General features: G+C 42.9%; 1 protein-coding gene across 1 annotated transcript; it reads right to left on the bottom strand.

Annotated features, from left to right (window-relative positions):
• Window positions 1-218: 218 nt before the first annotated feature.
• On the bottom strand, window positions 219-1,757 carry LOC144713900 (transcription factor TCP15-like). The gene has a single exon (XM_078588635.1). The coding sequence runs from the start codon at window positions 1,293-1,295 to the stop codon at window positions 420-422; it is 876 nt and encodes a 291-aa protein (XP_078444761.1). The 5' UTR covers window positions 1,296-1,757; the 3' UTR covers window positions 219-419.
• Between the last annotated feature and the right edge of the window lie 16,201 nt (window positions 1,758-17,958).

The raw sequence follows: 17,958 nt of genomic DNA on the forward strand, positions 1-17,958 counted from the left end.
TCGACCAAATGTGTGTTTCTCATCTTCTTCGTTCATGGGGAAATGCGGAAATCCAAACCAAAAAACAAAAAAACTTGAAAGAGTCATATTGGAGAACTTCTGCTGGCGAAACCTTCAAATTGCTTCTCATGACTGATCCAAAAAATGTCTTTGATATGTATCTTCATCTTCGTTCATGAACGAAATCCAAACACGAAAAGATAACAAAGTGATCGAAATTATCATATTGGAGAACCTCTCCAAGCAAGCCTTTCAAATTGCCTCCCATGATTCGTCCAAAAAATGTCTTTCATACAGATCTTCACCTTGGTTCATGGACCGAATCCAAGCCCACAAAAAAAACAGAAAAATGCTAGAAATAGATGCGATAATCATTCGACAAGATCACCCGTGATTCATCACATACTAACACCGGGAAGCTAGGAGTGACTCGAGCTCATCGTCTCAAGCCTGTCATCGCCGCCATCTCCACGGCCATGGCGTTGCTGGGCAGAGCTCGAGCTAGCTTCTCCTCCAGTACAAGGCAGCTGTCTGTAAGCGTTTAACGCGGCGAGAATACCCATCTGTCCTTCGCCGCCGCCCAACTGCTGGCTCGGCAGCAGCGCCATCGGCCCAGGAATGTTCATAAAATGCAGCCCGTCTCTCGGCACCGGCCCTCTAAACACCGCGCCGCCTCCCGGGGGGGGGAACGCCCACAACGTCCCGGGAAGCTGCGCTTGCCCGAGTCCCTGGCCGAAGCCCGCCATCTGGGTCTGGCTCGGGTCCTGTGGCTGCTGTTCTTGGTCCCAGCGGCGCTTCCTGGCCCAGGCTTGGTCGAGGTCGGTGGCCACGTCAAGCCCGCCAGCCTGGAAGCTGAACGGACTGAATGGGCTGAACGAGCCGCTGCGAGGATGGGCCGGGGCGGAGACGGAGGAGGCGGCGCCGCCGCGGAGAGATATGTTGAGGGAGGAGAAGTTGGCGGGGATGGTGCCGGTGCCGGTGGCGGCGATGATGGCCGGCTCGGCCTGTTGAAGCAGCCACTCGACGGTCTCGCCGTCGGTCTTGTGGCCCAGCTCGCGGGTCAGCTGGAAGACCCTGGCGGCGCAGGCGGCGGGCATGCGGATGCGCCGCCCGCGGCCGTCCACCTTGGTGTGGCGGTCCTTGGTAGAGCTCCTCTTCGGGGGGGTCTTCTTAGAGGGCTCGACTGGGCCGGCCATGACCAGAGTCGGGTACCCCGAGCTCGAGCATGCCTCGTCTTCCTTCTTCTCTAACAGCTGCAGAGGGAAGTTGGGCCGCCGCCTTGGGTCGCCCTCCATCTCGTAAATGATCCTTCACATCCTCTTTCCTGAAAGCAAGTGAGTATTGGTGGGATGATGGAGGGGGGGAGATCAAGAGAGTTTTTTGTTTGGCTGGGAGATGAAACTGCTGTTGGATCGAGGATCGATCAGACTGTCGCAGGATCGAACTCTGAGGTGTCTCTGGATAGATAAAGGGGACGGCAGCTGTACTGCAGCCGACTCAATTCGCTGGAAGAAAAAAGCCAGATCATGGATTACAATGAACGCATGAAGGCACGAAACCTCGCAGAAGGAAAGAGAGAGAGGGGGAGGGGGAGAGAGGGGGAGGGGGAGAGAGAGAGAGAGAGGAGAGAGCTACAGCATCAAGCTACAAAATCCATGAAAAGGGTTGTACAGGTATTGAGCAACAGGTGTTTCGGTGGAGGTTCACTCGTGCGAAAATGTTTTATCTCTCTCCATCTCTCTCTCTCTAACACACGCTGCAGTCTTGCTCTCTCTCCTCATTCTCTATTGAGTTTTCGTTCAGTGGGTTACACCCCTTTCACTGTGGCTGGGCAGTCACTGGGCTCAGACTCCACGTGCAGTGCTTTTTATCGTTCAATCAAGAAATACAGAGGCCTCCAGTAAAAAAATTACGAGCAAGGAAAAGTCTTCAGAAGGAAAATCTCACGGGCCCAGCTCACCGCCCCTTCTCTCTGACGTCTTCATCATTCCCTCACTCTTCCTTTCTCATTTCTCTGCTTTCCGATCCCTCCGCTGGATCCCACTTCCTATTTTTAGGGTTTCGGAGCCCTAAATGGCTCCACTCTCACCCTAGTAGACTTCTAAGCAATAAGAACAGCAAGAACTCAGACTGATGCCGGGCCTATAATTTTATCAGTCTGCTCTCTCTCTTTCTAGCTCTTCGGAGGGTACGTGACACTAGAAACCGACCTTACTGAAGAACTCTCTCTCTCTATCTAACAATCGATAATGGCATTGAGGGGGAGAGCACGAGTTTGCGTTTAAGGGGATGGGGACGGCGATCTCCTCCGTATATTCTGTTTAGCGCGGCCTAGGGTTTGTCTTTCCTTGGCCTCCTCCAGTTAGCTTGATGACAAAGGGCCGGCCCTTGTCGCTGGATTCCAAGCATTATCGCGTCTATGCCCTTCATTATCCTGTTATCCTCCTGCGACGATTCCCAGCTGTTCCGTTTTTTATCTCATGGCTTTCTTATTAGACCCAGATTTTCATCAGCCTTCTCACACCCTCTCTACTTTCCATTTGTAGCACATAAACTCTATCTAGGAAAATAGGTTACAACCATTTTAGTTTCAAGGGTAGAAATCTTATGAAATGTGCCTACTTCAAGTTAATCTTTAAAGTTAAATAAGAAAATTTGTTTCTCGAAATAGTCAAAGGAAAAGAGGAGAAGAAAGGAGAGAGATCTAAAAGTATTTGTTTATATGATAGAGAGGGAGCCGACGGAGAAAAAGTGGGTCAAGGAGAAAGTAGAAATCAGTGATTGAAGCATAGAGAACGAAAAGTAGTTTTGTTTGCACCACAACAACGTATATACTGCTCTTGTCTTCAATTGTTGCATTTCGCCAGTGCAACTTCCCAATACGCGCGGGAACGTCGACGGAAGAGTATGATCGAAGAATATTTTAGGTCCCATAGATGATAATGTCCGGTTAGGACCTTGCATCCTGTGCCACGTCATGTGTTGGAGGATAAACCCGAGTGACGTTCTGAAGTCGTTTCCGGCCACGTCATGTGTTGAAGTCGTTTCCGGCCACAATCTCTCCCACTCGCTCTTTCTCTCTCTTTTCTCTCATTTTCTCTCTTTAACGCGACATGATCCCTCTCAATCTCGTTCTCTCTCTAACTTTCTGACACCCTCTTGCCGCCTCCCAATCTTTTTCTCATCTCTCAATGTAGCCGTCTCTCTCTTTCCCTCTCACTTTCTGACTCTCTGTCTCTCTCTGTCTCTCTCTCGTCACTTCTCTATCTCCCTCGCTCTCTCCATTGCCCAATTGTTTCTTCATACTATGCATTATCTCCATCTATTTCCCTTTTTCCAGGAATATTCTTTGCCTCCATCTATCTCTTATCAATTGTCTTTCCTTCTCTCACTCACTAATCCTTTCTTCCCTTCCCAGTTCCCTCCCTCTCTCTCTATGTCTAAATTATCTCTGTCGTTCAGTTTCGTTTTCTATAGCCCTCTCGCTTTCTTCCTCTTACTTCGCTCTCTCTCTCTAACTGATTCATCTCATGCTGTCTACCGCTCTCTTTTTCTCCCTAAATATCTTTAGGTCTCTCTTCTTAACGTATCATATTCCCTCCCTCAGGTCAATGACACGCTTCGTCTCTTTCCTATCGTTCACTTTCGCATTCTCTCGCCCGCTGTCTCTATTCCTCCTTTCACAATCTCTCTCTCTTTCATTCCCTATCACGCTCTCTCTTCTTCTCCCGTCTTCTCCCTTGACCTAATTTCCTATTTCTCTCATTCCATATATGTCATATTCTCTATTCCCTCCTATCCTCTCTCTCTCTCAATCAATCTCTATATATCTATCAATCTATCTCTATCTATCTATATCTCTATGTCTATCTCTCTCTCTGTCTATCAGTCTCTTTCTCTCTATCAATCTGTCTTCATTTCTCTCTCTCTCTTTCTCTCTCCCTATGTTCACATTGGTATTATCTCGCCTGCTCTCTTCTCTAACTATTTCTTTCTTTTCACGATTTATTTGATTCCATTGTTCTGCCCAATCTTGTTTGCCTTATCTAGTTTTATCGATCGCTCTCTCAGACTGCCTATATGTGGATGCTTAAGGGAAAGATCATCTACAGACAGCAGTTATTGGGACTTGGCCCACAGCATCAGGAGTTCCCGTGCAACAGGGGAGGAGATCCTGTGACACTGGATCTGACGGCTGAAGTCATTTATCACGTCAGAAAATTATACAAACAATAATTACGCTCATTAAATACACCGGAAAATTCTGCGTCCTTAAAAGGTATCATAACTTTTTTTTTCTGAAATACTAGCCATATCAATGAAACTTGCGAGATAATCATATCTTGAGTTCGAGATCATGACATGCTACAATAAGTCAATAATGTTTCAAGAATAGACATTGGATTTATGCTGGGTAAAACACAAGTGGTCATTATAGGCCCGAAAACAAACAGTAAATATGGATAAATAAATTACATACATCTCATGGCATGGATATTATGATATGAAAGAGCAGAATATTAACAGACATGATATCCTGTAAAAAGCAACTCGCAAATGTTCCTTAAATACCTTTTTCATCTAATATGAAAAACATAAAAGCCACAGCACCGGAAGAAAAATATGAAAACTACGTCATCTTTGTGTCATGATATATAGTACATGGTATCACATCTCAGACTAATAAGAAACATGGTACTTGGGAAAAATAACTCTTGTTTTGTATACAAACCTTTTTTGACCGACATTGATGAAAAATAAGATAAGCTGTAAAAGACTAAAAAAATTAAAAGTTGATGGAAGTGAGTTCTCCTCATTTGGCCACATGAATATTATATTATCAAAAGTCAGGAAGATAATGGAAAGTGAAGTTCTTGTAAAACTAGTCTACAAGGTTCTATAGAAAGCCTTAAAATAAAAAATACCTAAAATCTTTACCACTAAGTTAACTTTAGATCATTACATAATCTATTGTATGAAATCTCAGAATATGAGTGAAAATTATTTCAAAGTAAAAATGTGAAAAATCATAAATAGTATTTTAAAATCGTTTTGACAAAAAATAGAAGCTCTTAAAATCTGGAAAACCACAGAAACTCTTAATGATTTGGTATCCTCATGTGCCATTATTTGTGTGGCAAAGAGTTCATAAAAAATAGGCTTAATACCCTGATAAAGTAGTCATAGAAAGTTGCATACGCTGTATTTTACTCATAAGATGAAAACATGAAAGACAAAAAATATCAAAACACTCCCAAAAGTTGCTAATTTAGGTATCTTGGTATTATGTTATGCGTATTGAGCCATAAAATCTGGGAATATTGATGAACGTGATTTCCAGTTCACTTGTCAAGAAATTTCCAAAGATGCCCGCCTTTGTTGGCTGATAAAGTAAAAACATGAAAAACCATAAAAACTATGGTCAACCTTCTAAAATCATCATAATTAGGGTACATTCATGTCTTGCCATAAGTGGTTTGATTTGAACTCCCATGATGACATTTAAGATGAATCTTGGTTCATGGTTTTATAAACAGTGCTGAAGCTGGACTATACTGTTATTTTAAGAGAATAAAAGATATGAGCTGGCAAGCTGGGACCCACCCACGTCATCAGACACTCAGAATCTTGGTGGCCATGTGGCCCACGTGGCACAGACGTCGGCTCCCCGCAAAGGAAACAGGCTGGTCCATTACACTCAAGAAGAGGGTGGGCCCGCTATACGCTGACGATTGGGGGGGCCGAGGACCTGTTCAGTCAGGCCCTGGCTGCACAGAATTAAAAATATAACATTTTTAGAAAACTCCCTCTCTCTCTCTTCCTATTTCTTCCTCTCTCTCTTTCTCTCTCTTCCAACTTCGTCCTCTCTCTCCACTTCTCTCTCTTCCTATTTCTCCCTCTCACGCTTTCTCTCTCTTCCAACTTCGTCCTCTCTCTCCACTTCTCACTCTTCCTATTTCTCCCTCTCTCTCTTTCTCTCTCTTCCAACTTCGTCCTCTCTCTCCACTTCCCACTCTTCCTATTTCTCCCTCTCTCTCTTTCTCTCTCTTCCTACTTCGTCCTCTCTCTCCACTTCTCACTCTTCCTATTTCTCCCTCTCTCTCTGTCTCTCTTTCTCTATTTCTTACTCTCTCTCTCCTTCTCTCTGTATCTCTCTTTCTCACTCTCTCTCTCTCTCCTTTCCTCTCTGTCTCTCTTTCTCTCTCTCTCAATCTCTCCTTTCTCTGTCTCTCTTTCTCTCTCTCTCAATCTCTCCTTTCTCTGTCTCTCTTTCTCTCTTTCTCACGCTCTCTCTCCTCTCTCTCTCTTTCTCTCTTTCTCACTCTCTCTCTCTTATCTTTCTTGCATCTTCTCTCTTGATCTTTTCTCTCTCTCTCTCTCTCTTTCTCGCTGTCCCTCGCTCTCATTCATTCTCCCGCTCTCTCTCTCTCTTTCTCTCCTGTCTCTGAGTCTCTCTTTCTCTTTCTCCCTCTCCGCTCTGTCTCTCTGTCGCTCTCTCTTTCTCGTTCTCTCTCTCCCCATCTCACTCTCTCACTCAGTCTCTCTCTTTCTCTTTCTATATCTATCTATCTATCTCTTTCTCGCTCTCTCTGTGTCTCTCTCCATCTATCCTTTTCTCGCTCTCTCTGTGTCTCTCTCTATTTATCTTTTTCTCGCTCTCTCTGTGTCTTTCTCTATCTATCTTTTCCTCGCTCTCTCTATATCTCTCTCTATCTATCTTTTTACGCTCTTTCTGTCTCTCTCTCTCTCTCTCTCTCTCGATTGAGCCTATTTCGTTTGCGTCTGGAGCGTGATTATTCTCCGTCGCCCCGCTGATCCCGGCGTGGGATCCGCGGATTTTCTTCGGTGAGGAGCAAACATGGGGGGCGTGCCCGATTCTCTTCTCGACGCCATCGCCTTCATCCAAAACGAAGAGAGAGAAAGATGAGCGAGAAAGATCCTGTGCAAGACATCACCTGTCCCTCTTCGTCGCCAACTGACTTTTGGGTGCGAGAGAGATCCAGAGGCTGATGTCATCTATCTATCATGCTGAGCACAGATAGAGATACAGAGAGAGAGCAGTGAACGCTGCTCTTCAGCCGTCATCATGCAGAGAAACTGATAATTCACTCCAACCTGCTGTAGTCTGGAGACCGAGAGAGAGAGAGAGAGAGAGAGTAGCCCGGGTATTGTGGGGGAAGGGGAGAGACAGGTGGGTGTGCATGGTATCAGAGAAACGAGAAGAAGATGAAGATCCAGCAGGGAATGGTAAGAACTGTTGGATGGGTAAGAGAGATTGGCGTTGGATTAAACCGGAGCAAGGCCAAAACTTACTAAGAACTAGAAAGTCCTTTCAAAACTTACTGGCATTTAATACTTCAGAGAGAGAGAGATGTACGGGTCGCTACGGGAGTTGGAAAAATTGGTAAACGTGCGGTACATAGAAAGATACAGAGGAAGGTCAATAAATGAGCTCATGCAATAATTCCCCGGAATATGGCCGAATAAGTAGAGATCAAACCACGGGCAAGTGGGAGCAGCCAGTTGAGGACATGATGCCGACAGTCGAACAATTTCGTTTTATAAAAAAAAAGAAAAGAATGCAAATAATTATCTTTAGTTTTCTTAACGGATAGTGTTTGATTTACCTTGCCAGGTAGTCCATTACAGAGTCTGAGGTGTTTTGTTGAGGCTCAATTGCCTATTAGATTAAAACCTATGATTTAATCCCAGATAAAGTAAGTCACTAATGACAATTTCGGGATTTATACATTTCATAAAATGTGGGTTTTAATTATTGTAAGGATGATGACTCCCTCTTAAATATAAACATGGAATGATTTAGGATCGACTAAAGAACTTGAGGTTATATCCTCCTGCATATATAATGACCCAGTTTTCTTTTGGGGTTCCCTTTGCGCCCTAGACTGAGGTATTCTTAGACTTTCTGACTCAAAACACTAGCTATCGAGGTAAAATACTTGCAATGGACATTGGTATGTGTTCTTAAATCTCCATTGGGTTCTCCAATTCAGTCATCCATGAGATATCAGCTCAAACAAATCCATAAAGTTTACTTCAGTACGGCCGGTCTGCGGGTAACGATTTTAATGTTATGTTAGTATATTTGTCTTATTTAAATGCCATCATCATACAATCAACAAATTATTTGGGTTTCTTTTCTTTCCCTGATCCACCATTGATACGTCATCTTCTCAAGCTGAAACAAAAAGAGATGAGCAATTGAGGGATCTAATAGTTCTGGTCACCCATGAAAGTTGAACTGATGAGGGTGCTCCATGGCGAGAAAAAGAGAGAGACAGGGACAGAGAGAGCGAGCGAGAGCGAGAGAGAGAGCGAGCGAAGAAGAGAGAGAGAGAGAGAGATTCGCCGGATCAGGCGGTATTTATATTAATAAACGGTTCGATCATCTTCTCCACCCCACTTCTTATGCCATGGTCGCAGCCTACAGTGATAGCACTGCTCGCACCATAGCGACAGGCTGCGATGGCGACGTAGGAGGGGACAAACTGCGATTGCGACTACTAAACGGTCCCTAGGACCCCTGGAGGCTAAAGGTTAAGGACATATCCTGCAGGCAGATTCTTAAATTCCTCAAAGACTCTCTCCCCGCCTTGATTCTTTCTTCCCTCCATGAGAGAGAGCGCAGAGAAAGAGAGGGGGGAAGGAAGGGAGAGAGCGAGCGAGAGAGAGAAAAGGGGAGAGAGCGCGACAGAGAGAGATAGAGGGCAGGATAGGGATAGATAGCTAGATATTTGGATAGAGAGATAGCTAGATGTATGCATAGAGTGACAGAGAGAAAAGGAAAGAGAGAGAGCGAGAGGGAAAGAGAGAGAGAGAGAAAGAGAGGGAGAGAGAAAGAGTGAGAGAGAGCGGGAGTGAGAGAGGGAGTGAGAGAGAGAGAGAGAGAAAAAGAGAGAGAGCGAGAGGGAGAGAGGGAGAGAGAGAGAAAGAGAGAGAGAGAGAGGGAGAGAGGGGGAGAGAAAGAGAGAGAGCGAGAGGGAGACAGGGAGAGAGAGAGAAAGAGAGAGAGCGAGAGGGAGAGAGGGGGAGAGAGGGAGAGAGAGAGAAAGAGAGAGAGCGAGAGGGAGACAGGGAGAGAGAGAGAGAGAGAAGAGAGAGAGAGAGAAATTGAGAGAGAGAGAGAAGGAGAGAGAGAGAGAGAGAGAAATTGGGAGAGAGAGAGAGAGAGAGAGAGAGAGAGAGAGAGAGAGAGAGAGAACTACGCAAGGTTAGGGGATTTCGCCCGCAAACATAGCTGGATAAAACACGAGGCGAACAGTGCGTTTTTCAGAGGCTGACTGTCAAGGTAAAACTTGGAGTGTATCGCTCGGAAGCATTGGATTTTTCCCCTGGTGCCAATATTCTCTCTTTGCTTGTCAGGATTCTCGCGCCCTTTCTATATTACTCGCTTACATATCAGCATAAGGATTTTATCTTGTTTATATCTTAATGCCCCTCCCGAGTGACTAAGGGGAAAAACTGCTGTAAGAAATGAAAGGAAATCGGCTGATACTGCTGTAAAGTTTTGGGGTTGCGAAATTTTCGGACAACGTACGGTGGGATGCTTAGGGTTTGGAGCAAAGATGAACGTGTGCCCCTTTATGGGATGCAGGGCGCTGGCATTTTGTTTGCTGTTGGAGTGGGAAGATCTCTTCCTCTATCGTGTTGTGCTTGTGATTTAAGTCTCTTTCCCCTTTCTACTTATACCTAAGTGCTTCCAGAACGGATTAATTCTTATTTCTAAGTTTATCTATTTACAGATACAACTGGTTATTAGAATCATAATATAATTATCTCAACACACGTTGCAACTGTTCAAAAGATACCTTAAATCATATCCAAGATTATTATAGCCTCTAAATACTTTGAAGTCCTCGAATCCCGCAAACAGGAACCTATAACAATAGAGACATTATGTTTTTCTTGTCATCTTAGAACCAGAAGATACATTATTCATTGTTTATAATATATAGAAAATTGAATGTTTTGATGAATTATCACGATTGGATAGTGGAATATGGAAGGTATCTAGGAAGTAGGGAAGGTCCATTTGTGCGACCGAACAGGCAAATGGGCGGTTGTGCGGTGCGGTGCGAAATTGGCACATCGCACCGCCTACTATTTTCGCAACACACCACACACCGTACACGGGTCTGTGCAGTGCGAAGATGTGTGATTGTGCGAATTTAGTAGCTTCCTCACGCAGACTGAAACTAGGTCGTTATAAGTCAATTAAAATAGTATTATAAATATTATGAGAAAAAAGGAATTTATTGACATTTATTTTGATGAAAATATAAGAAAACATTTACCACACTAAATAAATGATTATTAGCTCATTTTTATGTCTTTTATAGTATTTTTTATGTCAAAATAAAATAATCATTATCAATAAATTTAAATTCTAAATATACATAGTAATATTAGATCATCTGCATATGATTATTTTAGGAATCTCAGTGGAATTTTTATAATGCTTGAACCACTTCATTAGATCATCTTTTGTACAAGTTATTTTATAATGATAACAGCCCTAGTGAGGAGAAAATTTTGGTTTGATATCGCAAGTGGTATCTTTTAGGTTATTGTTATGGTTAACTTTTAGAAAGATGTTAATAATGGAGAAATATCGTGGTCATTATGACACAACAAATGATGTTATCTCGGATAGCAATATGACTGAAGAGGCCAGGATCGAGGGTGAATTTGCTTTATGAAAAGTTCTGATTTTTTAATAATTTATTTTCATTATAATTGTGTAGAAAATTTCAAATATCCATATCAACCATTTTTGTAGATTTTTAGTTATGAGGTGTCATTGGGATAAATGTAGTATATAAAATACTTTTTATTGCCTAATCAGTGAGAGGTCACCAATTGGTGTATTTTGGGATAAATTAGTAACTTAAATAAGCTCCTCTATTTCTTCATTGAGAGGTCACCAATTCGTGTATTTTCCTTTTGAAACAAAAAACAATGATCACATATTTATAATGAATCAAACTATTTCTCTACCATGAATTAAATCTTTTAATGTGTTGAATACACTCAAATACATAGTTGGATGACTTTATATCTGTTGGAAATCAAGAAAATCTGATGCAGGACAACTAAGGGAGATGGGAATGACGACGACGGGTGGAAGATGCAGGACGACTAGGGGAGAGACGACTAGGGAGATGAGTATGACAATGATGGTGGAGAATGCAGGATGGGTTTGGGTAGAGGGATAAAACAGACTGCAAAATTCACACGATTGAATTCGAAAACCTAAAACCGATGAAATAATGGTGGTGCAGCCCCTTCCTCGTTGAGGGTGGGAGTACTGTCTTCAACCACCGCGACGATGCCAAGCACCAAATCCAATACTCGAATTCACGTTCACGGGAAATCTAACGCAAGGAAGAATTTTGATGAAGGAAAGAGATATTCAACTCAAATCTGACGGCGGTGGAAGAATTCCTCGTGGAACACTGGACGAAGAACACATAATACTAAAGGAGTTCAGGCGTACCTCAGCACCGTAGTGCATGATGAGGCTGGGGGAAATTCAGGCCGTGACGCGACCGGGCATTGTATGGCCCACTGGCAAAATAATTGGGCGTTTCGGGCGTTGAGCGGCCCTGGTAATGAGTCAAACGAGCAGGCTGGGTAGCTTGACGTGTGTGGGCACTTGGACGAAGAGACGAACAGGTGGATGCAGATGTGCATGGGTGTTGGCAAACGCAGACATGCACGGGCGCATGCGTGGGTGATTGGCGCGGGGTGGCCGGCTCTGGGCGTCGGACGTAGGCGGCCCTGAGAGGGGCAGCCTGCGCTGGGGCATTCGACCCAATTGGCCCTGAGCAGGGCGGCCTGCGCTGGGCGTTCGGCGCGGGCAGCCCTGAGAGGGGTGGCCTATGCTGGGCGTTTGGCGCGGGCAGCCCAAAGAGGGGCGGCCTGCGCTCGGCATTCCATTCGGGCAGCCCTGAGAGGGGCGGCCTGCGCTAGGCGTCCGGCGCGGGCAGCCCAGAGAGGGGCGGCCTGCGCTGGGCGTTCGGCGCAGGCGGCCCTGAGAGGGGTGGCCTGCACTAGGCATTTGGCGCGGGCAGCCCTGTGCTGGGCGTTCGGCACGGGCAGTCCTGAAGGGGGCGGCCTGCACAGGGCGTTCGGCACGGGCGGCCCTGAGAGGGGTCCGGCACAAGCAGCCTTGGCTGGGGCAGCCTGTACTGGAGATCCTGGTGCAGGTGGCGAGAGGGAGAAGGAAAGAAAGAGAGAAGGGAAAGGAGAGGGAGAGGAAAGAAAGAAGAAAGGGAGGGGGGGACATGAACGGAGACGGCTGTCGGCGAGACGTGGCGGTGTCGACGGCGGCGGCGGTGGCGAACTAGAAGAGGGAGGGAGAGGAAGGCAAGGGCAAGTCCTCCAAAAAGAGTTAAAAGAAAACTCAATTCTTGAATTATGACTTGCCTAACTGTTTCTTGGAACATTGGCCTATACATATAGGCCTTGGAGGAAAGAGAAAATACAGTTAATAAAAATAAAAATAAAGATGAGCGACGTGGTTTTGTGTCACGTCATGGGGCAGTTTTGGATCTACCTTTGGCGACGTGTCAGGACGCGTGAAGGGGTGTGCGTGGGTGGAGACGTGTCTGATGCTAGCGTGTGGACTTTGTCCGGTGACGATGGCGGCGCGTCCTTAGCAATGGCATTGACTTTGATTGACGGTGGTGGCGCTTCTGGTGTCAATGCGTTGACGCTATCAACACCAAAATCATATGCTTGATAACACACTAGTTATTATATTAATATCATGAATTTCAGTTTTTCTTAATTCTGGAATGATTCAATATGCATGTGATCAAGATTAAAATGTTTAAATTCATTTTCAGATTTTATGGATTTTTTGGTGTTTTGTTGATTTTTTGACATCATATTCATAAAGACAATAATTTTCCACGTCAGGATAAACCATTTTTTGAACTTTATGACATTAAATTTTTTTAACAATAATTTTTATGACCAAATATAAAATTTCTTGACTTTTTTCTCCTTTCCGAAAATTTCATGCCACTTTCACAATAAACCACATTGATCAAGGAGGATAGAGAGATAAAATTGTACATTTGAGAATGATTAAACTTCAAAATTTTACATCTAATGACTCAAAAGGAGTTTTAGGCTGGTATTGCTCCCTCATCTATCCATACATAGATCTATAAATAGATCACTCTGAAGTAGAGTGGTCTATTTATATAATGGCTTGTACTTTAGTAGGCTGAGTGAAGTAGAGGGATTTCAATATTCATGAGGTTTGTTTGGTGTTCATCATCGATTGATGTTAGAAGCTGAAAGAAGTGGAGAGGCTCTCATGTCTCATCTCATTGATCTTGGGAGAATGTAAGTATTTTCACTATGTCATCTTGTGCTTACTTTGACAACTTCTTCTTAACACCATCCATGTATTCATGTCTATCCGTTCACATCTTGCCATCACTTCGACCCATCCACATCTATCTTCAGAACATCCATGTCCCTCCATCATCATCTGACCATCAATCTCCATGCATTATTCATTGAATCCACGAGTCTCACTTATTCCATTCATTCATATACATTAGTTGTTCCATATAATTATGCCTAGTTATGATCATCATCATCTCATCTTATTGATAATTTATAAATATATGCTTTCATATCCAAATAACCATATAAAAGGCATTTTTAACCCCTAGTTTCAATACCTTATAGGCGACGAGCCTTGCTCCTCAATAACCAGTCAAACCCATGTATGAATCAACTTTTTTACTTTTTTTTATTAACTCAAATAACAACAAATTATTACTCTAAAGTTGTGTTCATCCAGGCTCCAGTATCTTGAACAGTTAGTGCTATTATGGATAACTACTTTCTATGTAACCCACAGCTTTTGTCAAATGAATTTGTCCTCGATCTATTTTACGCATTTTGCTCCAACTTGATGCAGCTACGTAACAGTTATCCGACCTCACTAAACCTGCTAATAGGGTTGAGTTTAAGTCGGGCTGAATCTGTAGAGTCATATTCTCATTCTCACTAAGGTTTTTCAAGAAAATTTCAATTCCTAACAGAACCTTCACCTGCTCCATTAATGAATCAAATCAATTTTTAAGTGATGATCCAGCATATATGTCTATACTATCTCCAAAATACATAGAAAGATCATTAAATTCAGAAAAAAGTTCTTTCGATCTATCAAAACAAGTTATCTAGTAATTTATTTAAAACATTGGCCTCAAATTTTGTTAATTTCTATCGCTCCTTATTAATATGGATTTGATTTGGATTTCATTGTTGGTGTTGTAGTTGCTTCTGCAAAGGAGAAGAATTTCTTAGAGTAGGCAAAAAAATAAAAATAAAATTATGAGATTCAATATTAGTTGTGTTGGTGTGCACATGGATTACAGAAATACACCAGTTCCATCATGGGGTGGGCCACTTAAGTGTGTTTTTTGCCTCAACCCCCACACATGTGAATACACGATTGTTGACTTGTGGAATGTCATAGGTGCAGCTGTGAATTGATTAGTGTCTCAGGTGGTACATGCAAGCTCTATCATGGCTCATTAGGTGGACTCAAGCACAACCTCGGATGCAAGTTTTGGCACAAGCTTACCCTTACTTATGTGGCCAGCATAGGAAGTGTGTGTCCATGTGCATGTAGGGTCGACGGCTAGGGGCGTGATGTGTCCATGCCTTGCACCAAAAGAGAGACAGATTCCTAAAAAAATAAGAGTGATTTCATGATCTTCTTAATTGAGAAAGATGTAGAGAAAGAAATTAAAAGATCATGATATTCTCTAGAATATCAAGAGATTCTAGCTCTAAGAAAAATATCAGTTTTCACTGTGAGATATGTGATGTTGAAATAAAATAATTATATATTGATGATATTAATTTGTACAGATTTGAGAAAAAATATAATGATAAAAAACTAAGACCGAACAATTCTAGGTTAATCATTGTTGCAGAATGAAAATGGAGAAATTAAGAAGTGATTCATATGGTTTTCTTCTCAGCTTCAGGATCAGCCTGTGTTTTGTGTCTTTTACAGATCAAACAAGCAGTGATTTGCACCTGGAACTCCACATCTGTTTGTTTTTAAATAACATATTTTTAATCACATCATGACACTGATGGAAATATATGTGGCCGACAAGCCAATCAGACATTCCACATCTCGTTCCATGTTCATTAATTCAACATATTCATTATAGTGCATGTGTGATGCTTATAATGAAGTCCATGAATACATGATTGGACTTAGTGAATTATGATGAGATCGTAATACCGAGATCACTAGTCTTTAAGCATGTGTTATAAACATTCCTATTCAAAGGATACTCGAGAAGGACATTAAAATATCTGTATAGAATAGCACTATCTAGCCTCACTCATATGATGAGTATGGCCGGTCCCGTAACCATTAGTGTGGAGACACTAAGGATAGATAGTGGGTGCTCTTTAGTGGAAAGAGTTCACTAAATTGATCCGTACAAATCCCTGAGTGGTATTATACCAAACTGTCTATCAGGTTGACTCATGTCACGGTTGTGTACGTGGTCCTTAGACTTGAGACACCAAAGACGTCTTGTGGACGGACGGTTGTACTTTGGCGATGGCCAACGAATCTCTAATCATGGGATTCTAAATGGTCTTAGTTCAAGTACATCAAGAAGTTCACGAAGACGATTGAGTTGTCGAGATGGGATCGTCCACCCTTGGTATAAGAGCTGACAGCTCAAGGAAAATGATGCAATGAACTCGGTGGTTAAGGCTGTAAAATATCAGAGAAGAGTTCTCCGATGATTTATGAATGCATCAGTACTAACTCCGATAATTAGGGTTTGACAGTTGACCATACCCTAAGTCGTCCAAGGAGCAACAAGTGGATGAGAGATTATATATACACGGTAACAGATGACGAACAGGTTCCATGAGTGAGTCGATACACACTCCTTTATATCTTCTAGGACACGAGGTGTAGCTTGGCACCCCACGTGTCGGAGTTTTGACCTATCGATTGGATCAAATCAATCCAATATTAATTAAGCTATATGATGATATAGTTAATTAATTTGTAAGACCAATAAAGGTTATTGGGCCGCTAGAGTCATTAACTAGACTGATACATGGGCCTAGAGGGTCACACGCAAATTGTATTTTGGACGTCGGAAGATATACTTATGTTTTTGGGGTTTCTTATGAAAAATACCCAGTTAGTATTAATAGGGTAAGGCCCTGAACAAAATTCACCCAGTCCAGAATTGTTCAGGAGGCCTTCCCCTTCTTCTCCACTCTCCCCACACCCTTCTCCATGCTCGATGCGATCGGGACGACATAATGACCATGACGGAGGTTAAACGGGGCTTGTCAACGAGAAGGAGGAGATTCAACATGCCGAAGATTGTGTGGATACATCTAGAGGCTGCCCACTTGAGCAGCTCGACTCATCTTGCTCCAGAATCAAAGAAATCACAGATGCGATCAGTGCAAAGGTACTTCGTTTTAATGTTTTTGTTGATGTCGTTCGATTCGTTCAAGGCTTCCACTGCGAATCCTTTTGATTTGTTCATCCAGATCTAGGCCTCTAGAACCCAATAAACAGATCAACATGTAAGTGGAAAAATAATCAATTGTATCCAGATGTCATGAATTAGTTATTGATTTATTTTAGCCAATGCTTAGTAGACAAGTCATTTTGACTTCATAAATTGTGAAGTCCAAATGACCAACTAAGATCTAATCATTACATTATTTCAAGCTCACGTGAACACATCCAGATAGATAGTAAAGCAATACTTACTTTCTTTTAAGCTCACATGTACGTTTCGTAAAGAGAACAAGTTAGTCTATTCAGATTCAAAGCATGCAGCACGTAGGTGATGTAGCACAGTTATAAAAATGTGACACTTTTGTCAAATAAATGTGCATGAGTGATTTCTTACGTAAATTAAGGCAACATGATGCCACATACATTCCAGAACACATGAGACACTGTAATAAGATAAAAGGGTAGATTCTTTTGGTAATGTAAGGTCATCATTTCTGGATGAGGTAGATAAGGAGACATGGATACATGGATGTAAGTCGATGTGACTCCTTTTTTTGGAAAATAAAAAATGTAAAAATCCGTGTAAGATGAAAACAGCATGTTGGAGAGAGTGAAGGCATATACAATGGCTAGGAATTACCAATTTTTAAGATGTAACACTCAAGATCTAACCATTGGCTTGACTTGAAATTTTAAGGTTGGCCTTTTTTCTCAATTTCATCCATATCAAATTAGTATGAGAGATATTTGGGAAAAGGGGTAAAATGCTTCAAAACTTTCTGCAACATATGTTGGCCTGGAAGGACACAAAAACTTGTGAAGTCAATTTTCTGGTGTTACATCTAGAGGCTCTGTGATCTGTATGTACCCAATTCGTCTGCCTGGTTCATCGTACACAGGCACGAACTCCTCGTCCACATGGTATTCATCGTTGTGTGGCAGCTCCATTCCGCCCATCTAGTCTGGGTCGATATCCCCGACGTCGATCAAGAGTGCCAATGACGGGCACTGACAGACTTGGCGCCCTTTCCCTTGGCACTTGAAGCACGTGTTGTGTGCTTGGTTCATGGTCGCGTTATGGGCCGTAGTATCGATCGTGATGACCCGAGCGGGTGGGGCAGATCCCATTAAAGTGGCCAGGGTGTTCCCTTGCCCTCTAGCACTATTTGAAGTCCAGACAGTCGCGGATGGGGTGGTTTGAGTGGAGGTAGCTCGAGGTGCTTCTGGGTAATGTGGATGATAATGAAAGACCTATGTCAGCTAGAGGTCTATACATTATCTCACGGTCATCAGTTCGTTGTAAGTCTCATCTCTTTATCGCACTCATTGCATTTCTAATTTTACATATCCACCTCCCTATGTACCAACCCTTTCTCATCCTATAT

Source organism: Wolffia australiana, chromosome 16 (genome assembly GCF_029677425.1).
Source record: "Wolffia australiana isolate 7733 chromosome 16, ASM2967742v1".
NCBI lineage: Eukaryota > Viridiplantae > Streptophyta > Magnoliopsida > Alismatales > Araceae > Wolffia > Wolffia australiana.